Source organism: Manacus vitellinus, unplaced genomic scaffold (genome assembly GCF_001715985.3).
Source record: "Manacus vitellinus isolate BGI_N305 unplaced genomic scaffold, ASM171598v3 scaffold_36_pilon, whole genome shotgun sequence".
Lineage (NCBI taxonomy): Eukaryota > Metazoa > Chordata > Aves > Passeriformes > Pipridae > Manacus > Manacus vitellinus.
Genome location: NW_021940508.1, coordinates 5,376,571 through 5,404,116, shown reverse-complemented (window position 1 = coordinate 5,404,116; position 27,546 = coordinate 5,376,571). Strand labels below are relative to the sequence as shown.

The following is a 27,546-nucleotide window of genomic DNA, read 5'->3' as shown; positions in this document are numbered from 1 at the left end:
AATCAAAATCATCATGATAAGTCTATAGACAACACTCCTTGGATTTTTTTTCCTCCTCAAAAAGACCAAGTATCTGTTTCATTATCAAAAGCCTGAGAAATACCACATTGAAGGCAAAAAAAGATCTTCTGAGAAGATCTATAAAAGAATCTCTCAAAAGAAATTTAATTTGCTAGTCTTTTTGGCTAGAAAACTCTCTGGCTTACAGCTGTCATTGAAAAAAAAACCCCAACAAACGGAAGGAAAACAGATGTTTTTGTTGAATCTGTCACTGTACTTTGTAAACTTACCATAAAAGTAGAAAAAAACATTGCCAACTGTGTCTACTCCCCCCCCATTATTAATGCTATGCTATTCAAATCCATTTGGACAGTCCTAATTGGACAGTCTTAATTGTTTCATAAAGAAAAGAATTAAGCATTGTGTGAATACTTAACAGACTAATGATCAGCAGACACTCAAACAGCAACCAGAATGTTAAATATGCATACAAATTGTCGTAGGAATGTTTAAAGTTGATTCCAACTCTCAGAAATTTTCTAGGTAGAACAATTTTAAGTACTTCTTTAAATCACTTCTGCGTAGGGAAATAGGTCTAAAAACAGAAGTTGCAAATGAATGCATCACATTCAATAGCTCTGGAACTTTAACTGTTCATCTAGAATTTCATAAAAGGGCAAGAAGTTGATGGACTATGTCCAACAGACTTTAATTTCTAGCAATGCCTTTATGCAAGAATCCATGTGAAACCACACTGCTCACAGACAGGACATACTTATTAACTAGGCAGACAAGTCAAAGGCTGAAAAAGCTTCAAAAGAGAAGAGCTCACATTCTCACAAACTGTTCCTCTAAGGTGAGCATGGAGGGGAGTATCCTTCCTTTGTGCATTTATCTTCTGTGTATAAGGACTACAGTGTCTGTGATTCTGAGTTTTAACGCCCAGTACTGCTGAATAAAAAAGGCAAACATTACTTATTAGTCAACTGGCAGCATTGCCAAAACACAGGATATTAAAATGCTTACTTGGTTACAGTTCTGTCTTCCTAAGTGCACAGTGTAATATTTAAAGTAAAAGCTAGCTCTGTACTTTTTAAAACCTCATTTTTCCATTCTTCTTAGGCTTGTTAACCAGAGTCAGAAGTTATCCATTCAAACGGCCAGGAAAACCAAAAACAAAATGCAAATTCACCCTTCACCACACAGCACAAAAATAATGGTCACAGCTTCATATTTAATGTGGAATCACTTTAAGTATACAATATTTCAAAACATCCAGAAACTGGTTAGGAGCTAAAAGCCAGTAGAACAAAAATACAGAAAATCCAAAATACATCTTTGACCTTTTTAATCCTATATTTTAGGGTCACATTCCTGAATAGACAAGTTTATTTTATGAGGAAAGAAACTTTGGTATGGAGTTGAACTAGCCACATGAATAGCACCTGTAGCTTCCAAAATAAATAGTAATGGCTAACTAGACATGATGGCAGCAAGATATCCCCTAAGAACAAGCATATGCTTGGAGCTATGCATGAAGGCTGGACAACAGAGCTAGTGTAATTTCTTTAAAGTAATATTAAAGCATTTCTGCTTTTTTGTATTTCTGACATGGAAATTATTTAGAAAGCTAGTCACTCCCTTGAAAATTGCACTCTGGTGCTTGAAGAACACTATTATTACATGTTTTTCTTTTAAGTCTTTAGACTCCCTCTGTTTTTTTAAAATATTGTATTTTTATTCCACAGGCCCAGGCTGTTTAGCAGTAAATGTTGTGAAAAGAAACATCCCCTTTACTCCAAGAGTGACTTATTAAAAAGGTCAAAGATAAATTCGACCTTGAAATGGAACAAAAGCTGGGTTTTCCTTAATAAATAGTACCAGAATTAACAAATTATCTTTGTCATGTGTGATACTCTCCTACAGCCATTGATAAAGTAGTTACTGGAATGTTAGTCTATGTTAAACTGTGTTTTATGGGTTTGCAACAAAGCATAATACACATTTAACAGAGTGAAATTTCACTTTCCAGTATATAATGAATTTTAGTCATTTAATACATTTTAATTTTTATTTGTGTATTCCACTGTAGTGCTGTGACAACATATCACACCGGTGTACCAGAGCATACATTAACAGTATGATGTAACTTTACTTACACCACTGCTATATTTAGATTTTCGAAAGAGACATAAGCATACACTATGGCCACAGCAAATAATTTTCTGGGTTTTTTCTTTGATAACCTTCACTTTTTCAGTAATACTTCACTTTTAAATTTTGAATTAATGAAAAAGTCACAGAAAGTTTATACAGGAACAGATATAAGGATAACCTCACAGGCACTGATATGACAAACATTTATTTTAAGGGCTGAAAGGCATTAATACCATATTGACAAAGTTGACTGAAAAGAATGACTAACTTTGTCTAAATGGGAAATGCCCACTTTTGCTTGTTAAGAAATTCAGAAAGTTATTTTTTGGCCTTGCTATGTCACAAAGTCAATCATACAAAGATCTACGCGTTTAACCTAAGGTAATAGTTTTAAAAGCCCTTCTATAAAAAAAAAAAACCATCATGCAAATCTTTGATCAATTATGCAGCGCTTTAAAACTGTTGCAAGACCATACTGTATATATTAGCTTTTATACTGCTAATGCACAACTAACAGCAAACTCGATTAGATTAACACAAATTTGTCTTAATTACACCGTTATATCACACTAAGGAGACAAATGCCACAGGATTGGCAAAAACATTGAATTCTGAGCACTCAAATGGCAGGACAATTATGTGTTGTAATCCCTTCACATTTAGAATAAAACATGATCCTGCAGTCTCACTTTACAAAAAAACCCAACCAACTTCTGCAAAATATTATCTGGGAGGGGAACAATTCTACTACCTAACACAAAGTAACTCATACAACTAGTGTCAAAGGCAAATAAAAATACTTCTAAATAATAAGTCAAAATACACAAAGCAACAGAAGCACAAATGCTGCATTAAATATAGTCAAGATAGGAAGACAATGCACTTGTTAATAGAAAAGACATAATAAAAAGAAGTTACTGAAGTTAGCAAAACATTAAAAGAAAACAAAATGAAGGAAAACTATTTTTTCCTATGACAACAGAGTTTCCATTTGCAGTCTTTCCATCCATAATTTGTCTGGTACAGTACATCCAACTGAAATATTCAGAATCTCATAGAAGAGCTAGGTTGTTAAAAAACTAATCAAACTTCAAAATCTAATTACCAAGTTGGAACCAGATCCATGCTTTGGATGTTTTAAGCAGACATTATTATGAATGAAGTAAAAGCAAGGCAACAAATGGACTTTCATTACCTTCAATCTTACCAATGATGACAAACATTTTTAAAAGTTATCATAATCTTTTTTGTCTTTCTTTCCCTCTGCTTCAAATCCATCAACCCCATCACTGTCTCTTCTCCTTTTACGATTATTATGGATGTTGAAGCGTTGATTCATCTGTGGTAATGGATCCATTCCTAGAACTTTGTGTATTTGACGGAATGCAAGGAGTCTCAGCGCGAACTAGAAAAAGGGTAGAAAGAAGTTATTTCTGTTAGGAACAAATGTCAGTTCTGAGTACTTCATCAAACAATTAAGGAAGAACATTAGTGGTGCATGATACTATCCTTAGCTCTAATTATCCCTTCTTTATTTCCCTAAACAAAGTCAACATAAGAAAATGTGTATGTCGCATTTGCTTCTTCTGTAAGTACATCATCTTAGCTCAAAAATAATGTACATGTGTCTTACTGCTGGACTTGCACTGAAGCAGGGAAGGCTTGTCACGTGGCCCATTAGGTATTAGTAAACTTAAGCAAAAGGATCAAATGAAGAGGCAGTAACCTCTTAACCCCCAGGCATGAATGGTCACTACTGTCATATTAAAAATTAAAATTACACAGATTTATTTATAAAATATTAAATGTCATCATAATGTCCAATCTAGCAGCATGCTGGTGCAGAGTGAGCCTATTTACAGAGAGATAGATATATGTATGAGAATGCTACTAACCTTTCAGGACAATACTTTAATTTTAGTGCAAAAATGAGCACTATTCTACATCTTCTAATGTGACAAGTTTAATGCCTAACTTAAGACTGGTAAGATCCGACTACATTCTGAGGAAGAAAAATTCATGTCCAATATATAGCTCCATTGAAAAAAACCAAACCCATAATTTAACCAAAAAGCATCCATCAATTTTAGTTACTTTACACATCCTTTCCTTACCTGCGCACTTGAAGTAATATCCTCTCGTTGCTGATCTGTCATTACAGCAAGTGTATCGAAAGGATCTTTTTCACAAGGGTCCAGAAGGCCAGGACCACCTACGATAATCAGGCTATTAGCAGCTCATCTTTTCCAGATTTCAACCAAGATTACAGATTTTACATTGGTTAAACATAATACACATACACTGATCAAATGCAACTTGCCTTTAAGGATGATTCCAGAAGATATACACTCAAAAACTCTTCTCAGTGCATCTCCAGGACTCTGTGGTCCAGTAGCACTGCTAATTGCTTTTTCCACAAGCAACTCCATAGCCTAGACCAAAAATAAGAGAATTCAGTCAAATCAGAATATGGATTAAGACAGAAAAAAGCTGCTCCTGTTGCTCAATATAGAACTTTTGAATCTGGAATTTTGAACACCACACATCATACAACACTTTCAGCTAAAAAGGAAAAAAAAATCCTGTTATTTTATAAAGATAAATAAAAAGAAAGGTGGTGCAAGATTAACACTGAGTACTGATAATGATATTGGTGGCCAATCACTATTCTCCAGAGCTCAGTATCAGGCCCACTCCTGTTTAATATCTTTACTGATGACCTGGACAAGGGGATCAAGTGCACCCTCAGTCAGTTCACAGATGACACCAAGCTGTCTGGAAGTGTTGATCTACTGGAGGGTAGGAACACTCTGCAGTGGGATCTGGACAGGCTGAATCGATGGGCTGAGGCCAATTCTGTGAGGTTCACCAGGGCCAAGTGCTGGGTCCTGCCCTTGGGTCACAACAACCCCATACAGACCTACAGGCCTGGGACACAGTGGCTGGAAAGTGTCCCAGTGCTGGTCGACAGTGGCTGAACATGAGCCAGAGTGTGGCCAGGTGACCAAGAAGGCCAATGGCACCTGGTCTGTGTCAGCAGTAGTGGTGTGGCCAGCAGGACCAGGGCAGGGATTGTCCCCCTGTACTGGGCAATGGTGAGACCATGCCTTGCATCCTGTGATCAGTTTTGGGCTACTCACTCCAAGAAAGACACTGAGGTGCTGGAGCATATCCAGAGAAGGACAATGGAGTTGGGGAAGGGTGTGGAACCCAAATCCTGTGAGGAGCAGCTGAGGGAGCTGGCTGGGCTCAGTCTGGAGAAAAGGATGCTCAGGGGGGACCTTATCACTCTCTATAACCACCTGAAAAGGAGGTTGTAGCCAGGTGGGAGTCAGCCTCTTCTTCCAGGGAACAAAGTGACAGGACAAGAAAATGGCCTCAAGCTGAAGCAGGGAAGATTTATATTGTATATAAGCAGAAAATTTTTCACTGAATGGGTTGTAAGGCACTGGAACAGGCTGCTCATGGAGGTGGTGGAGTCACCATCCCTTGAAGTGTTCATGAAACGGGAATATGGCACTTAAGGACATGGATTAGTGGTCATGGTCCTGGGTTAACAGTTGGACTTTAGGATCTTAAAGGTCTTTCCCAAGCTTAACAATTCTGTGATGCTATGACATCATTCTTCTCATCACAAGTTGTTCAATAATTTCGTAGAAATTTACAAACTTGTAGCCTACATATGCAGGTAGACAACTAGTGCAGCCATTTTTCAAGCATATGAAACATCATGGGTCACTTGATTCTGTCAGCCATGTTAGTATAGTACACAGTACAGCCAAAGAAATTAACAGGATGATACAGAAAAATACTTTTTTCTACAAGAGTACAGAAAACATAAAAAAATTAATGTTCTTAAAATGCTTAAGTGGTTAATAGTTCTTCCATTTAGCAAAACTGAAGTTCCTAGCAAGTTTTCTCCTGGTTGTTGCCTAACACTAACTCAGATGTTAAACAAGGGTAAAAGAACACGCCGTAATAAACATGTTTTTTAAATTTTACACATTATTTGATACTAGTTAAAATGGTTTAAATCATCAGCTGTATTTTAAACATTGGTGTTTTTTCTGTGACTATTTCCACTATTCACTTTTGTAAGACACTGTTTTTTTCCAGAAAAATCTATAAAAGATATTTGTAAAAGTAAAGACTAGATTTCCTTAGTTTTCTTTCCAAGCATTAAATGGATGTTTCATTACCACCTCTTTGGCAAGTTTAATTCTCAAACAATGTGTTTCTCTTAGGTAGGATTTTTGGACAGATTTGTTGTTTGTTCCTTGTCCTTCTCACTACCTTTACAGTGCTACCTTTGATTTTTCCTTTCCACATGTAAATGTTTATTCTCATGTATGCAAGTTAACTACAGGCAGCGCTGATCCCAATCCTTCACCAAGAGTGCCCATTCCTTTCTATTTTAGCTCCATTTAACTGACATATTTCAGTTCCTGAGCATGTTATTTCCATACTCACACTGTATCCCTTAGGATTTGGCAACAGTTATGTGGTGGTTTTCAAGTAGGAAGCAAAATGCATCAGTGAAGAACAAAGCAGACCATGCTTCTGCATTTATTCAAGTCTAGTTCATTTGAATCCTCATACAATACACTGAAATCTAGAACTCAATTCTAGGAAAATATGAATTATAACTGATGCCCTGGCATTTATGTCCACAAAAGGCTGGATTTGAAGTCTGAAACACCAAACTTGAGTAATAGTTTCTTCCAACTTGTAGGAACCTGACAATGCTTTTTAATTTAATTTTTACTTTTAGACACATAAAATGCTACTAATATCAATATTTTAGACTTCCTAATATCTTCTATTTTTACAACTAGTTATGCTGGTTTTTTTTTAAAACTCTGGCATCTCCTTTGTTTGTAAGAGGTTTCTGGCATATAAGTTAGACCTGCATCAAGAAAACTGTGTTTCTCCAGTCTATGAAATTCCATCTGTGACTGGCAGAAATCACCAATTTCATTTAGCCATTGTTTTAATCAGTAAGATTTTTCCGACGGGACAAAAGAACTGCTGACTACACTTCAGTGCTGATGCATGTCACTGACAATGCATCAGGTGCCAGGAGCAGGTCAGGAATCACTTTTGGAGAGAATTGAGACACAGACAGGTCTGACACGCTGCTTCCTACCTCTCTTCCCTTTTGGATTGTATTAGAACAGGTATGTGAGCACTAAGGAACTACATTCCTTGTTCTTCACCCACGCGCAGTCTGCTGTGTGTTGCAGTAGTTCTAAGGATGCTCTTCTAAAAGTATGCCAGGGTTTACTCTTTAGCAACTTAGTATTGCAGTGATATTAGGAGGGCACTTACTTCTTAGTGTCTTTTAAGCCCTATTTGTCCAATGTACTTTTCATCAAATGTAGCACAGAAACAAACAGTACTTTTTTTCCCTTTAGATATTTAAAAACCAGATGTAACTGCTCCACTTCTTTCCAGAAGCAGTAAATACTATCAGAAGTAATTTAATAAAATTGTCTGCAAACTTAGTAGAGTTGTAAAACATTTCTCATTGAAATAAAGCCAACTGCTGAAACTTCCTTGACAATGACTGTGCCCTTCCTGCCAAATCTGAATAGGAAGGAGCACATTGCAATTGGATTTGGTCCGTGAAACAAAACAGTCAGAGCTAAGTTTATTTCCTCACAATACAAGTTTCAGAGACTTGTTTCAGACAAACTTTGTCCAGTCCACAGATTAAACATCTGTTAATATCCGGAGCACATGCTGCACTCCTGGAGAGGTAATTTAATAGTCAATGCTCCAAGAACACTCAGATGCAAGAATTTAGAGAGTTGACCCTATACAACCCAGAGATTAAAATCGGATGGTGACACAACGACAGACTACACTGAAGTACTATGGCATTTCACCTTGTGGGAGGGCCATATTAACGATCACAGGAATTACTGTGATTTATTCTTTCAAGTAGCCTTTCTGTTATCATGGAACTATCTGGGCACAGCTAACATCATTTTAAATAAGCTTCAGCCAACTCCAAGCATTTAGAGCAGATGGTTAGAAAAAAATATATTTTTTTTTACAGAGTAAAGGGAAAAAATGCTAAAACACACAAGAATATACCCACAGAGGATACAAAAGAACCAGAAAATTCCTTTTGGAAGAAATAATTACTTCCAGTTTTAAATGACAAAACCTCAGAAAATTATACTTTACGAGGGAATCTGGAGTATTTGTTACCAAAAAATGCTCCAAAAAATCCCAAACAAACCCCTACATTACTTGTTGAAAAAATCTAAATTGAAAAATTATAGTAACACTTCCCTACACTTTACTTGCAGTACCACATTTATTAAAAACACTCATTCAAAAGGACATTACTTACCCAGCTTGGAAAATCAGACCAAGTAGGGACCCGCTGACAGAGGTCACGAAGAATACGTATGATAATCACACAGGACTGCAGACCATTAGCTCTAGCCTTGAGAGCAATACAAAATCAAATTAATTAATCCCTGCACCTGCAGCAAAAAGGACTTGCTGAACGACTAAAACACCGCTGTTCAATGGAAGCTCAGATACAAGATTGAAACAAATCATTCTACAACTTTATTCCATGAGCTGCCATTTACAGCAGTATTTTATATAGGGTTAGTAATTTAAGGTGGTAGAAGTCAAAGTGCACAGGTTATACAAGAATAACATTTCTTGATCCCCTGTACACTTTGACCTATGTTCATTTGTAACAATAAATACAGTATCTTTCTATATTAGAAAAAAAAGAATAAAGTAAAGATCTAAGAAATAGGTATAGAGACTGAAAGGTCAAGGGAATCTGTTTGGTTTCTTTATTGTGCCTTTGCCAGCATGCAAAGTCACTAAACCAAACAGTTGCTTCTCACCTTTCATTCCCTACACTTAATGCACTTAAAGAAATAGAAAAAAAAAAGGTCTTAAAATCTAAACACAAAGCTTTAAACACATATTCCATTATTTAAAGCGAAGTTACTCTGCAGCCTTATGGAATATATAACAAATATACACCGTATGATCACCCCAAGCGAGTCAAGCTTTCAACATCGCCTTCTCCATGACCAGAAAAAAAAATGACGTCAAATGAGCAACCACTGCATAAAGCAGCTCCTCCATACTCAACCTTCTACAGTTAAATTTAGGGACCAGAAAAGTATTAAGTATTATTAGCATGAACAACGCTGAGTTTTTTCACACAATTAAACATTTATATTGTAACTGAACTAATCTCTCATAAGGCTACAAGAAGAAAGTAAAATGATGTTCCGAACCTGGAACCACTTAGCGTGGCGTAGAGCAGCCAGAGCGTCAAGGCATTTTTGCCTGTCCAAGACGTCCGGTGGGTCTTTCACCATACCCGAGGTTACATCTAAAATGGATTGAATTGGCAAAATGCAGTGAGGAATGGGTGTTTGACCAGGTGAGCAAGACACTTCCTTAAATAGCTTCAATGTCACACATGCCATTTAAAGTTTAAAACCCTTGAGCAACAAATGTAAATGTTCAGTGAAAGTCGTTCAATTCGGATGAGGGCATCAACCCAGTCGGAAGATCAAGAGCATGTTGCGCTTCAGCTCTGAGGTTATTTTCAAATGCATTGCAGATCATGCAATGCGCAGCATTTCTTTATTTAAGCTAACACTGGAAAAACACATATCCCCTAAAATTAAATTCTGAAGGAAGGATGGTTGGACACAGTGCACCAGCACAGAGAACACAAGACAGAAGGAACACAAAAATCCACTTTAACCAAGCAGAAACATTCAAACTTAGTTTCTTGTAAATTTTAATGGTCATGTGTTATTTGGACCTATTCTTAAAAGAAAAACTAAATATAACAAATCTTAACAGCACTAGATGTTTAGTAATGATGTTATTTTTATCATACCTTAAACTTGAAATTATTTTGCTTTAAAAACCTAACTAAAGGAATGTGAAATGTTCTTCAATATTACAGAGTTCCATTGCTTTCTAGTATCCTATCTTACTCATGTAAATAAAATTCCTCAGTGATAATACACGTGATGTATTCCAGCAACATTTGGATCTGACAAGGGTCTGCTTTACATAAGATTCAGTAGGAAAGAGAAAAGCAAGGAATAGTCTAAAAAACAAAGCAGAATGCCTGAAAGATAAAAAAATACAGTAGACCTTGTGTATTTAAATATTCAGAAAAGGATTTAATTACCAAACTGACTGCTTTGCTACCAAAAAGGAAGGGACCACAGAAGTGATTTCATCAGCAAAACTGGAACCACTGAACAATGTGAAAGGGTATCCACAGGCTGAAAATTACATTGGTATAATCAGATCAGTGATAACCTTTAGAAGTTTTTTTTAGTAGTTGTGAAAATGGCTATTGGGACTACTAACAAAGTATATTGGCAGCATAACTGGTGATACACCAGATAAAATGAACAAAAAGCCCTCACTCAACGGCACTCATTTCACAGGAGCTGACTGTATGGAGCAATATAGTTTACTCAGAAAGATACAAATTTAGCTAAGCCAGAGAATAAAATTTAAAAACAGAGACTTATCAAACATGCCTGCAACAAGAAGCTTTTAGGGATGTTGCAGAAATAATGCTCTGAAACCACAAATGTAAAATAAATAGTAGGATACTTTACTATACAGCGATGAAAAGCCATGAATTAATGCAGTGGTATAGCTTTGCAATACAGTAATTAAATTTAATGTGAAGTACTGCATTCAGATTTGAGCATTTTGATAAAGCAGTCCCATTGCACAGGGATAAAAGGGAAAGGACTTCATAAGAACAAAGCTGAGAAGAACATAGGTATCTCCTCACACAGATATTCCAACTTACATACTACATGTTGAAGTGGAAAGATGAAAATCTGCACTAACAAGGCAATTACAGAGCAAATGGTGACATCTCAAGTGGTGTTTATTTTAAAAAAATAAAACAAATGAAAAAAAATTCCAGCAAAATAATCCCCTCAAAACCTAAACAAGAGGGGTGCCAGGTAAGGTAACGGATGAAAGGAGTACAACCCAGATATAAGAGACAAGGAGAACATCTTGAGAAAACCCACACCAGGAAAAAGTGGGAAAGTTGGGCTGAGAATTAGAAATAAAAATATGTGTTGTTGGGCCTACTAGCCTAATCAGTCAATTATTTACTTTCTTCTAAAAGTAATACACAAATAGTGACACTGTGCAAACTTTTAGCACAACAAATCATTAAATAATTTTAAACTTCTACCTCTGAAAAACTTTAATTTGGAAAATAATTTTACTGAGAATTGCAGTTTAAATGCACAGAAAAGAATCTTACTCAGTGCTGGAAACGCCCATCTAAAATGGACTACTAACAGCTATTATAAGAACATTCTTGAAACTTAAGACTCTGAAAGTTAGAAGTTGCTGAGGCATGTATTGCACATTGACTGAAAAGATATATCAAGGGAACTCCTGTAATATTTAATCTGTGGATTTTTGCATATGTTTCACATTTCAGGATTAACCCCTTAAAGACTATTTAACTAAAATCAGATGCCTAACCTACCACCCTATTAAACTAAGACAAAACCTGAATTAATTTACAAAATACGGGCACGAATTCTTACCCTGTATAACTCATTACTAGGCTAAACATAAGGGGTTAATCTTCAGTTAGACATGCTGTGTCCACACTACCTCTTCATTAAAAGTTAACAGGTGTATCAATTTAGGTAAGTTTTATTATGTGAAATACATTTTATCCAGTCAACTATTTCAAGACTAGTGTGAACACTGCTTAATTCTAGGAGAGAGACAAAGACGAAAAGAAAAAAAAAAAAACAAAAACCAAAAACAAACACAAAGTAACAGTAGATGCTAGGACTATGCATCCAAACCCCTCCTTTGTAAAGCATGGCAGGTGTGACACTGAGCTTTAGAAAACCTTGGTCAAAAATCCTTCCGATGTCTTGGCAGCCACCCCTGACAGGAATCAAGTCCCTCTGCTAGAAGGCTTTGGACCGGGGCTGTTAGCTAAGGATAAAAAAGACACACGCGCACACACAGATGTCTTTGTAAGTATGTACACTTTGTTTGCTGAAGGAAGACTCCACAGCAGGAGTTAGAGCTCTTGGAATATCAGATTCGGGAAACTGTCAAACGCACAATACTGTGAGAAACAGTAGCTATGCGGTTAACAATTTTATTTCACTGTTTTGGTGGGGTTTTTTTTAGCCTTTCATCATGTAATTACACATCAAACATGATTCTACTCCACGTGCAAGACAGTCTCATCTTTACTCGAACTGGTTCTTCCGGTAAAGCCTTCCTTAACACCTGAACTAGCTCCCCAAGTGGGCTAAAAAAATGAGAACTTCAAACCAATGTAAGACACAGAGCATGAGAAGCTGCAGTAAGAAAAACACAAACACATACTGTTACTCTGCAGCAAATAAGCAGCAGTCTTCGCAACAAGGAACTCCTTTGCTGCAATAATTGGCAATTCAGTCTTCTATTTGCTCCAGTTTCAAAAGTGAACTTTTCTGCACATCCATTTTATACTGCTCAGTGTCTTGAAGAGAAATTTAACTTGACTTTGATTGCCTAGAGGCAGTACTGCATTCAGCAGTGAATAAACTCACAAAGATAATTTAACTCAAGTGTGGGTCAGACAAAAATACAGATTTGTTTCCTTTTGGTGGCATAAATTAAGGGACCGATGACAGTAATTTGAAAATTCTTTTATTTTTAGTCCACATCATGGAATTTTAGGCCAGAAATCACTTATTTGAAATTAAGTGTTGTAGCAGGAATCAATATTGCACTTTTGCACAGCACATTGAGAAATAAGCATGGTGTTTAAGGATAATTTCACTTAATAGTTAGTCTAATTTAATAATAAAATCTTTTAAGTGAACATATTCTTTATAAACTTAAATAATATGGTAAGTCAGATTCAGGCCAATCACGTTCCCCTTACATTGTTAAAAAACAAGTAAAATTGGTTGGGTGTGACAGTACATGTTACAAAGCCTTTATAGCTAGGAATAATATGCACAGCTTAAAAATTATGTACAAAGCACTCTAAGACTCTTTGGAAGTCATCCAAACCACAGAATGCATCTTGAAATTTTTCTTTCTGAGTATGCAGGATGACTGTGTTAACACAGCTTGCTTATAATGCACTAGGCACAGCTACAGGACATTTACTAATGCAATATAAAAACCTCAAGTATTTTAGAGGACATGTAATGATGAGATGAAATAAAAAAACCTCTGTGGCTTATATAAATACGTATATACACAAGCACATGTATACATACACACATACAGTTTCTTTCAACCTGCATATGAGATGTGCTAAGACCGCCTCAGATTTCCTATTTGTAGGTTCACTGTCAAACACCAGAACCCTGTTTGCTATGATCACTTTCAACTATGAAAATACAGGATTAAAAGGAAACAAAAGTTAATTTTATCTGACCCGTAAATAAAAAGAACCAATGTACTGCAGACATTAATCATGCTTGTTGGCTTAAAAGCTTTTGGAGCTCTGAAAGTGTTACAGAACAGACCCTAAAGCAACACTGCTGGCACCAGAGAAACTGTGGACTTCAGAAATGCAAATTGATTTACAAGCTCCACCTTCTGCTTCAGCTCAACGACAAAGCCATTTCTTATTGTACTAGTCTGGGTTTGCCAGTTGGATAGAAGACTGATAGTAATACCAGGAGCCTAAATATACTCAAAAAGCACTTCAGACCAAAAAACAACCTCAGAGAGCTGGAAAAAATCGCATTGTCTTTTAAAGTTAAAAGCAATGTTACCATCGAAAGTATTATCGAAAGTGCATTTTAAATGCGCTGCTATTTGGAATGACTAAGTGATGGTAATACTGATCCAGTTTAAACCCAAAACCCTGTCATTTGATTTTCTAAAACCATAAAATCTTTCTCTTAAGGCAAGACTGATCTAGGAAGCCAGTTGATAGCCACTTAGTATAAAATACTTAGTTTTCCACATAATTTTAAAAGAAGGGAAAAAAGTCAAGTTTGTACCTTTTCCAGAAAGCTGAGGTTGGACATAAAGTTAAAAATTTTAAAAATTAAATAAAAGCATCATATACGCATTTATTTTAACCAACTGTTCTCTACCAAGACTGGTTGTTGAAAAACAAGGTTTCGACCAAATATATGTGCCAGCATGTTGCCTTCCAGGACCTTAATGCCATCTTAAGCAGAATAGATAAACATTAAAAAACGGGTGAGAAAAAAGTAACATCTTTAACAACTTCCCAACCTCCATCCCTCATGTTCTCTTCCCGAATGACTGGAGATGTCAGTGTGATTGTAACTTGCATTTTGGGTTCCACACATGAATTTAAAATTATTGCTGCTTCTGGGACTGCACACTTGATATCGTATTTCTCAGGACTTATTACCTAAATATTGAGAAACAGAAATTTCTGTTAGCATGTGGTCAATAAAAGTGTGGGGAAGAAAATGGACTCCAACATAGTGGTTTTTTAACAGAAAGACAGAAACACAACATAATTTTATGAAGCAGACACCTGTGTAGTCATAGAAACCGAAGTACACACTATTAAGACTGGACTTAATATCTGGACTTGCATACTGTTTCCAAATCGTTAATGAAAATACACAACAGTAATCAAGCACGCAAAAGAAAGAAAACCACCCAGAAAGGAAATTCAGATACAATTACAGAACGAGAATCTTGATGGTGTTTGAGATAAAGAAAAGCCTCAGAGCCACTTAGAATGTCAGCAGGGTGTTTCTCATTGGAACACAGAAGCCTTTAAAAAACAAAGATGCAGTGGTTGTTTTTCAAGCTCACAGTTTCAGGATGGGTATTGCTAGGTACATCCTATGCTTGGCTGTCACAACATGCTAAGAACTAAGGGCAAGACAAACACTAGGGGAAAAAAATGTAAGAGTAACTGAACAAGACTGTTTTTAAAAATTGCTTCTTGTGAACTTAATTTAATAATTCTATACAGCCCCAAAAGGAAGCTGTCAGCACCTCTGTGACATTCTTCCACAAACTACATAGACAAGTCACATCTCCACAAAGACAGCCCAAGATGTGCATTTTTTAAATTGACTTCTGTTCTGTTACTTCAAACAAGAGCAAAACCTGAGACTATTTTCTAATTAATCTGATCCTGCTAAAGTTTCTACCATGTCACTGATATTCTGTCAAGCAGTTTATACCAGACTGCAGTGAAATACTAATGCTGTGACAGGGACTCTAGGGTGACACTGGACAGGCTTCATTCAGCAGAGAGAAGGGAGAGACTTTATTTTTAACTTTCCTTCCTTGTGGAAATACCACAAATGGTTTATATTAATTTCAATGAATGGTCTAAGACTGCATGTTTGTTTTTTTAAAGATCCAAATCACACAAAACACCCGACAAGACTAAGCTACTGTGGACCTACAAAGCACTGACACAAATGGGAAACAAGATATAACTACAAAAAGACTGGCATTAATGGAGAACCTGACCTTCAGGCAGCAAGCTTTCTGTAACACTGCACAAATTACCCCTATTGCTGCTGATAACTGAATAACAGTCTTTCTTGTGCTCATTTCTATTTCCCATTTAAATAAAATCTATAAAATGATGACTGGTACTACACCACTAGAGTGCACCCTTGTACGGACACAATACAGAGAAAGCAGAATTTGCAGCAGTCTCTGAATTCAGATGAAAACACTCAGAAAATGGAAAGAAACTGAACCAGAGCTATGAAATGTAGCACAGTGAGCCCTGCTGATATGTGACTTGAATTTTACAGCACTTCTACAAAAATTCCAATCTAAACCCCAAAATTCTACTTACTGCAAGTTGCTTAGGAAGACTTTCAGCAATACGACTGAGCAATGACTTAGAAGGCTTCTCAGCACATAACAAAACAAGATTGACGTTTCGGTCTCCACGGAGCAGCAATCCTTTAGCCAAAACGCCTACCCGTAAAACTCCCTTCAAAGCTCTGTGAATTACAGTTAAAAGTCGTATTTAAAACAACAATGTAAAAACCTTGAAAATAATCCTGAACATAGAGAAGTGAAGCAAAATAGTATTCCACATACTTCTGGGACCACAGTGGCATATACTGTATAAAAACCCAGAGAGAAGAGAATCCCTCAAGCACTGATTAACTGGGTAAGGAAAAAGAATGACACTCATAAAAACTAATTTAAAAAAATACCTGTCTTTACTGCCATCCTTTTTGTCATCTCCCTCTTTGTTCTTGCTTTTTTCCAGATCAGTCATGCTGTCAGAAACAAGTTTCAAAGCACGCTCAGTAATAGAAACAATTTTCTGGACTGCCTGAAGCTCCTCCTCCGTCGGATATATAGCAGCATGCTTGGTCATCACGTAGCGGTCGTCAGAGGAGTCAGGGCGGCGCAAAGGCTACACAGACAAAAAAGTGTATTTCTGAAACTTGAGTGCACTTCCATGTTGTGATCAAAGCCCAAACATATGGTTAAACAACAGAATATTCAACCCTGACATCACTGAAATGTAACAAAACATGAACTGAAGTGTCCTTAACAATCTACACTGGTCACAATCAATAGTGTCTGAAAAGACATGAAATGTGTCAAAATTAAACAAATTACAAATCCCAGGATCAGAGGGACCTCTGCCAAAAAAATACCTCTTGTCTTTCTGTCAACTGGGAAATACTTGCATACTGATGCAAAATAAAGTATCCATGATTACATTCATACAATATGGGATCTCAGGAAGTTGTACGGTCCAACGTCCTGTGCAAAACATGGTCAGCTGTTAGACCACATCATGTTGCTCAGGGCTTTAGCCTGTTGGTTTTTGAAAACCATCAAAGATGGAGGCTGTATGCCATTTGCATGAAAAAACATGATTTCCTGTTTTCAATCTGAACCTCTTTTGACTTGGCTCAAGCTGCATGTGTCTCACCCTCTCATGGCTGTAAAAGCCTGGCTCCATTGTCTTTATAATACACAGGTAACAGAAGGCTATTATGTCCCACTGAAGCTCTTGCCTCTCCAGACTGAAGAAGCCCAGATCCCTGTCTCTCAGGGCATGCATTCCAGACCCCTCACCATCCTGGTAGCCCCACACTGAACCTGCTACAGTTTATTGTATCTTTCTTCTACTGGCAAGCCCCAAACTAAATGTACTATATCAGTTTGTTTCTCACGAAAGTGATCACTTCCTTTTACCTCTTGATTATGCTCCTGTTACCAAAGCCCAGGGTGCTGCTGGCCTGCTGCCAGGGCACACTGCTGACTTATAGTCAGTTTGCTGTTTGCCAAGACCTCCAGATCCCTTTCAGCAGAGCTGCTACCCAGCCTGTATCAAGGCACGGGGTTATTCCTCTCTGAGTGCAGTATTAGATATTTGTCCTTGCACAATTCCATAAAGTTCCATTCCTCCAGCCTCCCTAAGTCCCTCAGGATGGCAGCCTTGCCCTCAAACCTATCAGCCATCCTCCCCATCCCAGACTGGTTCAGTTTCATGCCAGTTGCAAACCACAGGAGTGTGCACTCACCCCATCACCTTTCAGATCATCCATAAGGTCCTTTTCAGACTAACCTCAGGATAAAACTATGTGGTACTGCACTCCACACAGGTAGAGTATGATCCACCACTAAGCACTATCCTTTGATATCCTTTGAGACTGATGATCCAGCCACTTTTTATCCAAGTATTTGTCCACAAATTATGTAATGCAGTAAAATAAAATAAAAACTATAGAAATGCAATGTGACTTGTATTTCAGAAGAAACAATATTTAAGGCATCCTCTTGTCATTTCAGTGGACTTATTTTGGAAGGCAGGTACACTTACACCATTTCATTGCCATAAAATTTTTCACTTTTCCAAATCCTTTATTAACAAACACTGGAGACAAATGAAATAGCACTGAATAATTTGTAATTCTTAACTGGGTCTCCTGGTAAGTATGATTTAATTTTTTTTCTCAATTTAAGAAACTCACAGCTGGTCCTTGAGGCTGAGGAGGCATTCCTGGTCTAACTCCCAGCAGGCCTAGAGGTCCTGGAGGACCATGAGGATATCCTCCATCTGGTATTCTGCGTCGGTCATCCCAGTGGTGCTGCTCTTCCTCCATTCTCCTCCAGTACATATCCTCTTCATACCGCCTGAAGTGTATCAATCAAAGTGTTCTCTTTATATAGCAGTTAATACCTGCAGCCATCCTAAAGAGATTCTCATATGTCCTCATCAACCACTTTTTAGTGGTCATAAGCAAATACCAGTGAACTCCAGAGGGCAACTAAAATGAATTATTATTTTAAAAGGAGGTCTGAATTTACAGCAAAGTAATTCTAACAACTCTACATTCCTCAGAGGGAGTGAACAATAACAAACAAAAACCCCAGAGAGATAATGACAACCTAATTTAAAACAAGACAGTACAGAGTTCCTCAAAGAAGTATTCAAAATAAGTAACTACTGAATTTAGTTTCAGATAATCTGACTGCAGCTTTGTCTCATTCATTCATTCATTCATTCATAAAACAATGCATTACCTCATTTCCATCCTCCAGCGTTCCTCCTCTTCTCGCCTTCTCCAGTATTCTTCTTTCTGCATCTGTTTCCTCATCTTCTCTTCTTGAATTTTTCTTGCTCGAATACTGGGCTTTACTTCTACTTGTAAGTCTGGGTTTACTTTTTTCTAGTTCAAAAATATAATTAATTAAATGTTGATTTCCTCTTCTCATCACAAGATTACAGAGCTGTTGTGACATATTTAACAAGCCCTACTCGTCTACAGTAAAATGAAGGGGAGTAAAATGCAGTTTTAGAGCTGCATAAATGCACTTATCACTAAAAAAATCTGCAAACAATTGTTTCTTAAGGATTCCGCAAAGAGTGTACATGGTTTATCCTGACAAAAACATTGAGCAATACTATTTTACACTATTTGAAATTCATGGTAAACAACATAAAGAATCTATTGTTGCTTGCATACTACAAGCAATGTTAAAACATCTTAAAAAACCCAAACCAAAATAGTTTCACAGTGTGCATTATTTCTTAAAGAGTATATGCCCTAGGAAATGTATTTCTCTAACTTTTATTTCATATGCCTCCTTTCTTCTAGTCTTTAAATGTAAGAACACGTGATCAGTGATGTCTGGTTGATTTTCAGAGAGAAGCATTAGCATTTGTACCAACCTTATACTGAAGTCTGTGCCGTCTCCCTTTCAAGTGCATCTCCTTGGCATTGGGATCATTAAAACTGCATTCACAGAGTTTACAGTGAAAGCGGATCACCTTTCCTTCATCATTCCTTACCTGGAAAATAAAGTTGTAACACATTTTGGCCTTTTATTTTCTTTTTTTATAAAGCTGATGTAAAAATTGATTATCCAGTAGTCTAACTATCCAGTGTCACTGGATAATGTCTACCTGTCTCAAAACATGCTAAGAAGTTCATTCAATGACTGAAAGAAGGCAAAGGAGAACTTTCATTGCTGACAGACAACCACTGTCCATAGCTTTAAATTCAAACCTGAACGTACTGAGCTGAATAAATTACAAACCTATATACCATTGCATATAATACAAAATTTACATTAGACTTGGTCCACCTTTCTCATACCAGTCACCTGAAGAATGCCCCACTGAGTAAAAAAAGAAATATGTAAAATACAAAAGTGTAAACACATGCACAAGCCTTTGCAGGTTCAGTGCCTTGTCACTCTTATCTTCAAGGAGGACTGTGGTCGCAGCAGAGAGATTTCTCTGAACAATTTTTCCTGCACTCTGTAGGCCTTGCTTGCCATGACTTTAGAAGTGGCAAGCGGTGTAATGTTTATACTTATAAGCTGTGTGAAAATATGCAATGTTTATACTTGTTAGCCGTGTGTTTATAGTTATAAAGTTTGAGAAAATAGTATGTTTAAAGTAAGAAAGCCTTGAGAAACTGGAGATAATGAAACACCTGCAGACCTCAGAAAAACCCTAAAGGTAGATCAATAGAAAGAGCTTTGCATGCCAACTATGATTTCAGGCCACATGGACAGAGTACCAGGTCCAATAAACTGAAAGCATGAGATGCGTGCACAGACTGAGCTATCCAATCACCTTGTTGTGAGCATGTACCCAGAACAAACTAAACTGTATAAAAGTTAACTGATTTAAATAATAAATTGGACATCGCTTCGATCACATTGATCATCTGCTTTGTCTCTGTACTCCCGCCATCCACAGAGGACTGAGGGAATTACAGATCAGTTAACCTCACCTTGATCCTTGGGAAGGTGATGCAAGCAGCTAACCCTGGAAACCACTTCCAGGTACAATGAGGGCAAAAAACCATCAGGAGCAGTCAGCATGGCTTCACCAAAGTGAAGCCTGGCAGATGAAGACACAGCAATTGATACCGTCTATCTGGACTTCAGTAAAGCCTTTGACACAGTCTGACCACAATATCCTCAAACATAATCCGTTAATGCACAGGTTGGATAAGGATACAGTGAGGTGGACTGAAAGCTGTCTGAACAGCCTGGCCAACAGCAGTGATCAGCGGAATGAAGCCCAGTTAGAGGCTAGTAGCCAGCAGTGTACCCTAGGGATCAACACTGGCTCCATCTTCAGGAATGACCTGGATGATGGGGCAGAGTGTAACCTCAGCAAGTCTGCTGATGACATGAAACTAAGAGGAGTGGCTGATATGCCAGAGGGTTGCCCTGACATCCAGAGGGACCTTGACTGTCTAGCCTAGGGAAGAGGAGGTTGATGGGGATGGGATCTTATCAATGTATATAGATACCTGAAGGAAGAAGGATGTAAAGAGGACACAGCCAGACTCTTTTCAGTGGTGCACAGTGCCAGGACCAGAGACAACAGACACAAAAACACAACTGAACATTAGGAAACATTTTGTTATTGTGAGCCCTGGCACAGTTTGCCCAAGAAAGTTACAGAGTCTCCATCCTTGGACATCCTCAAAAACTACCTGGACATGGTCCTGGGTGACTGGCTGTAGGAGGCCCTGCTTGAGCAGGGGGCTGAACCAGACGACCTCAAGATGTCCCTGCCAACTTCAACCACTCTGCAATTATGTTTCACTAAAACAATTAAAATACACATTTTCACATTAATACCTCCTCCACATAGTCATGGCCCACTGGTTGGACATCACTTTGCAAGGCTGCAAGAGTTGTGGGAGTCACTGGTTCAGTTGTTGTGTCTGGTTTTACTTCCTGTGTTTGTACTGTAGCAGCAGGAGTTGTTTTAACACTTTCAGCTGATTTCATTTCTTCCATTTTACTTCCTGTTGTCTGAAGCTTGTTGCCACCTAGAAATCAAAAAATGTTAAATTAACTTTCATAAAATGAGAATGTGATTAAACATGACGTGCACACTGAAGACTTTATTTGCAAATATCAATGGTCTGGCATTATCAGTCTTTTAAAATCAGTTAGAACTTAAACATATTTTTAAATACAAATAAAGAGTTTAAAAATGAGTTTAGCAACATTCAAGTGACTTAAATGCTAAAGTTTTTTGTTTTAACAAGAAAAACTTTTGCTTTATAAAATTACTGGTTTGGGTTTTTTTTTCCCCCGCTTTTCCAAGAGACAGGACAGAATGGAACAAGTCAGTTGAATTTATTTTAATTTTTTTTGACATTGTGTAAATGTATCAAAAAAAAAGTACTTAAAATGTTATAGTGTTTGTACTAGTAAAGGCAGTATACCCATATAGTGTTGCAACTGTGTATGTCTTTCCTTGAAGAGCAGGACAGCTTATTGTGGAACAGCTGCTTCCCATCTTTCAGTGTCTGTCATGCTCAGTTCAAAGTTTCCATGGTTACATTTCTACTCTTACAAGGATGTTTCAGTTGCCCAGTTACTGACTGCCAACCTACTGCAGGTGCCTTAACAGTCCAGGCTGTGAGCTGAAATTAGGACCAGCTGGACTATAAACTGCAATACTCCAGCAGCTACTACATAAGAAACCATAAGCGTGAGATTTCTCATGACGGTGGGAGACAACCAGGCAGAAAATGCCACAAATTTTGAAAAAAACTTTAATATACATCCCTATTCTCACCTATCAGTAATTCCTTTAAACGCAACGGAGTTCCTCATGCCTGAAGTTAACTAAATACATTTGTATCTCTGCACTCATACATAATAAAAAATTATAGAATAGGTTAGGTTTCAAAATAAAGACTGACTTCTGTACTTGCCAACAAAGTTAATTTTCGGTGTAGATATTTTCTTTACAGGTATATTAGCAGCGGTTGAAGATGTTTTGTTGTTGGACGCAGTGTTAAGTGGCGTGTTTGCCGTGGGAGTAAGAATTTTCACTGCAGAGGATGCCACAGAAGAGTTCACAGTACTGCTGCTCGTTGCTATATTTGAAGCAGAGGCAGTTGGCTTGGAAGCAGATGTGGATGTTGAGGAAGTCACCTGGGTAACCACATTTGGTTCAGTGGAAGGAATGGGCTTGCCCAGTTTTGTGTGTAACTTTACTACCTGTAAGTATGAAGAGAAATTCATAATTCAAATTCATAACATGATCTCAATTATGCATCACAAAGATCAATATAACTAAAAAACTTGGCTGTTGTTTTTTTACAAAAAGTAGTCCAAATAAAAGGACATTTGAAAGCTCTTGGCATTTGTATCACAAGGAAACAGTAAATATTTATGTCACATAGCTTACTTCCATGAGAAATTCAAGCATTTACTCCCACAGCTGTGTAGATGAGAACAGAAATGCAATAAACTTGTAAGTCAGCACAACTCAAGAAAACATTTTGCTCCCATTGTTTCAATGTGTCTGTTTTGTTGTCTGGTTGCTTTTTATTCTCCCTCCAAAAGTGTAGCACATTGAACTATTTTGGTTCCAAACAGTATTTGTAACTAATTAAACTATTTAAGTAATTAATTAAATTGAACAACACTGTCTCTTTCAATTGCTACATTTTAAGAGTATTCATATTGAAAGAATTTCCAGTTCATCTAGCAAAACTGAAGAGGTTCCTTGGGCAAAAGTGTTTTGTTTTGTTTTATTTTAAGAAGAGAAAAAGGTACACGTACAGAAATAGTTAAAGAGGACGGAAGAGGTATTTCAGAGTTCTTTAATATCTCTTACATAGTAAAGAGGTACATGCTTATTCTTAGAAGCAATAAGCAGAGGCCTTTCCACAACATGCCTGACAGAGTAAGACTTCTTTTTGGTGACTGCTTACCATCACCTGGAAAAGCAATCCATGTAGTCCATAAGCAGAAAACATGCAAAACCAAAACTAAAGACTGGGTTTTGAAAATAGGAGTAAAAACCATACAAATCTTTGAGACATGCCTTAAATGCAAACACATGTACACAAGCATGATATGCTCACAACTGTATAAATTAATTTCTTAGGTTCTTAGTTTTTATGTTCCCTATCAGAATACAGACATATTAATGTCACACAATACTATAATTTAAGTTCAAGCAACTCTTTAAAATTACTTTTTTTTTTCCAGTAGAATGCACACAGTTCTTCAGTTACCACAGAAACAGAGTCCTTTCAGACTTCATTTTTATACTGGTAAGAACCTAAAAGAGCAGTGGTTAGTGACTACCTATCAGAAAGAGAAAACTACATCCGATTACATAAGGATAACATATACTATACTCCATATAACTATGGAGTTATTGGATAGAACCCAAAGTAGTAATGGTCCAATTTATTAAAGAAAGAACAAAACACTAGACAAGTCTGTCTTGTGGGAAATTTATGTTATATCTGCTATGAGATTTATTTCAATAGGAACAATGTTACTGATGCTTGTGTTCTGAGATGTAAAGAGCTACAAAAGCTGAGTATTAATACTGTATTTGTTAGTGACACTAATCTTTCCAGAGCTATGAGGAAAATCTGTAATATAAAACACACATTCTACCCTACTACTGCATTTACTGTTGTATGGCCAAATTTAAAACACAAGTCACAATGTTTCACAGTGCAGCCCATAGACTTTATTCCAGAATGCCCACCTAAATGCCCCCAAAACAGTAGGAAAAACATGCATATCAGAAGTCTTCCAAGCATATGCATTGTAAAGTCTATTACAGGACACTGTTCCTTGCTCCCATATGACAATTTTCTTTGCAAGAATTACTAAGGAGTGATGCATAATAGTCCTGTTTCTTGGCACTGTCTCAGCTTACAGTGTTTCAAAGAGCACTGAAAGCTTCACAGCACCAGACAAGTAGGATGAATCTCAAGAAGTCTTGAGAACAGTTACAGGGCACAAGTGTAGTACCCCATGTCCTCAATGACTCTTTTCCTCATCTTAATCCATATCTCTTCCTACAATTTACATACTTTTCCCAAGACATCCTCTTCTCATTAATGTCATGGCAATATTTCCCCCCCTTTCTTTCAGCAAGGCCTTTCCAATAGTGAACTTAAAGACAAGGTCGAAACAAAAAGAAGTAGTAAACATCTTTAAAAAAAATAATTCAAGTTATATTGTTTCTGCCTATCTTCTCCTTTCTTAAGATGAGAAAAAATGATGGAAAGAAATATACATTGTCTTGCATAGTAAGAACAAGAGAAAACTCTTACTTTCTGATGCTTGGCTCCACGGATATGTGCAGCATAAGCATCTGCCCCTGTACAAGACACATCACAAAGCTCACAGCGCAACTGATTCTGAGTTCCACGAGCAGAAGTACTGTTGTTATTGGTGTTCTGGGAAGCTTTCAATGCTGCTTCTTTCTTTTTGTGTTTCTGGCCTTCTAAGTGTTCTTTATAAGTCTGTTTAAATAAACAATACACACACAATCAGCTGTCTTTGTACTGCTCATTCATCATTCATGTGAATACGTATAATATATAACACTGCATAAAAAACACACACTTTACTTAAGAAACACTTCCTACTCTGAACATTTCCTCTGTATGACATGTTTTCAGGTATTAATAGGCCACTTCTAAGACCAGTAAATTTTCTTCTCTACCACCAGGATTCCACGGTTAGGTAAAACAATATAGGCTTTTCTTCTCTAAATTCTCCTTTCCACAGTCAAGGACTGGTCAACAGATACTATCACTGAAAACTTGGTATGATCAGAAAACCACAGTTTCCTGCACTGCATTCAATTATTCTTGATTTTGGTTTTTCCTCTAACCTACAAGACCACGGGGATCAAGTGTATCCACATAACCAGAAAAACCAATTTAAAAGAAGGCAGTGCATAAATAAAGCTGTATTGAAAATTTAATGCATAAGTTGATCTGAGTTCCTACATTAACACTGGCAATCTAGAGAGCATACAGGATGGGAAATAACAACAAGTTTATGTAAAAAAAAAAAGGAACTTTTTAGCCAACACTTTGCATGACTTGGTATCTTATTTTCCGTGCACTTGTACACACTGTGAAACTAAAGGGGGATGCTGGAATACAGTGAAGAATAAATTTTCAGGCTTACCATTCACATAATTTATGTAATTCCATAGCTTTCCAAAAAGTATTTTCTAAGAAGTTTGCTATACTAAAGAAGTAAATCAAATTCAAAGTTTCAAATAATTCTGAAGTCCAAAATACAGGTGAAGCTTCTCTGTACAAGCTCGGGGATCTATCCTTTTGTCTTCTCATAGGACCTCTTTCTATAGTAGCACCCATTTTCATTTAATTATTCCTTCAGTATAAGTATAGAATCAAATCTTCAAAAATTAACACATATTCCTGATTAGAGGGATAGAGCACCTCTCCTCCGAGGAAAGGCTGAGAGAATTCAGTTTGTTCAGCCTGGAAAAAAAAATGCTTTGGGGTGAACTAACTGACGCCTTCCAGTACCTGAAGGGAGCCTACAAGAAAGATGGAAAGAGACTTTTTACAGGAGCATGCAATGACATGATAATGGGGGATGGCTTCAAACTGAAAAAGAGAAGCTGCAGATGCCCCATCCCTGGAAGTGTTCTAGGCCAGGCTGGATGGGGCTCTCAGCAACCCAGTCAGTTGGAAGGTGTCCCTGTCCATGGCAGGGGTGTTGGAACGAGATGATCTTTAAGGTCTCTTCCAACTCAGGCCATTTAACGATTCTATGACTCTTAACAGGGTCGGATTTTTAGCTGAAGAAATTACAAATAACGTGCAAAGTAGAAAACTATGTAATACAGGTACCTGTGGTCCAGCACAGCTGATCTTGCAAACATCACAGTAGTGGATCTGGGGCGGTTTGGGAGGTTGTTTTGGTTTCAGTTGCTTATTTTGGAATGGTGCCTTTTTAGTAAAGGTGGTCCCTGTCCAAGCAGCTGTGGCAGCAGCAGCAGCAGCTGCCGCTGCTGCCTGTTTCTGTTGCTGCTGCTGCTGCTGTTGGTAATAGGACGATGCGGCCGAATACACTGCAGCTTCATAGCCAGAGTAAGAGGTACCTCACAAATCAAAATAAAGCAAATGTTACATCACTGGGTATCATGGATCGACTACATAATACACTAATTCAAATCATGTTGCATAACAGAGGGGCAGGGCAAGATATAAATAATTTACTGAAATCTTGTCAGGCAGTCTGAATTTCACTTCATGTTTTACAGTACACGAATACAGAGGTACCAATTGTACTGGAATATATTCAATTTTAGACATATCTTTGCAGACAAACAGTTATGCTAGGCATGCACTTATATATCTAAAGAACATCTGAAATTTCCTGGCATATCTGGTAAAATTGGGTATGATGGAACAAGAATTTCAGTGAAAGGTTTATCAAAGGCCACCTGAAGAAAGCAATCTTCCAGAACCAGAGTTGCTGTTCAAGTTTCCAAACAGCAAGGAGTACTGACATAATGCAGAAGAAAGGGAAAAAATGAAGATAAAAGACAGAATGTCTACTACTATTACATCCTATTACATTGATTTAAGTTCTTTTAGTGCAGAGAAGATGCTTGCTCACTAAAGCTTGGCTATGCCAGTTCTTGATTTCTAGTATCAGTTGAATAAATGAAGAAAACTGGGCTCTGTCTCGAGGAAGTACTAAAATCCCTTTTTAAACAGAAAACAAAAAGTTCAAGGTAGCTGTAACATGCCAGCTGATTATCATCTGGCTACAAAGTTAATACATTTTCCTCAGTAACTACTTTCTGGATTCTCAATGGTTGAATGACAGTGTTTTTTTCAGCACCCACTGTCATCCCATTTTGGGTCAAGACAGCCCAATTTTAAAAGATTTATATCGAACTGTCTCTGTAACTGCATGCTCCCTTCTCATTTCCCAAGGGTAACATTTGTGTGGATGCACTTCCTTATTTTTTCTATCCCTCATCTCTTCCTTTCAGTTCTTACAGTAAGTCACCATTCGCGTAGCAATGCCACTTGTATACTCTCACATATAACCAAAGAGGCACATAAGACACCA

The 27,546-nt window shown here is 37.3% G+C and overlaps 1 protein-coding gene across 1 annotated transcript in view; it reads right to left on the bottom strand.

Annotated features, from left to right (window-relative positions):
- Nucleotides 1-1,214: 1,214 nt before the first annotated feature.
- Nucleotides 1,215-27,546, bottom strand: part of ZFR (zinc finger RNA binding protein) — a gene marked incomplete at its 5' end in the record, with an annotated part of 29,278 nt that continues 2,946 nt past the window's right edge. Inside the window, 15 exon segments of the mRNA XM_018077276.3 lie at nucleotides 1,215-3,562; nucleotides 4,272-4,369; nucleotides 4,478-4,589; nucleotides 8,519-8,614; nucleotides 9,438-9,535; nucleotides 14,431-14,572; nucleotides 15,998-16,148; nucleotides 16,368-16,573; nucleotides 18,147-18,309; nucleotides 18,700-18,845; nucleotides 19,349-19,468; nucleotides 21,283-21,476; nucleotides 22,362-22,662; nucleotides 24,750-24,941; nucleotides 26,313-26,563. Of these exon segments, the coding sequence (XP_017932765.2) occupies nucleotides 3,383-3,562; nucleotides 4,272-4,369; nucleotides 4,478-4,589; nucleotides 8,519-8,614; nucleotides 9,438-9,535; nucleotides 14,431-14,572; nucleotides 15,998-16,148; nucleotides 16,368-16,573; nucleotides 18,147-18,309; nucleotides 18,700-18,845; nucleotides 19,349-19,468; nucleotides 21,283-21,476; nucleotides 22,362-22,662; nucleotides 24,750-24,941; nucleotides 26,313-26,563 (2,450 nt within the window).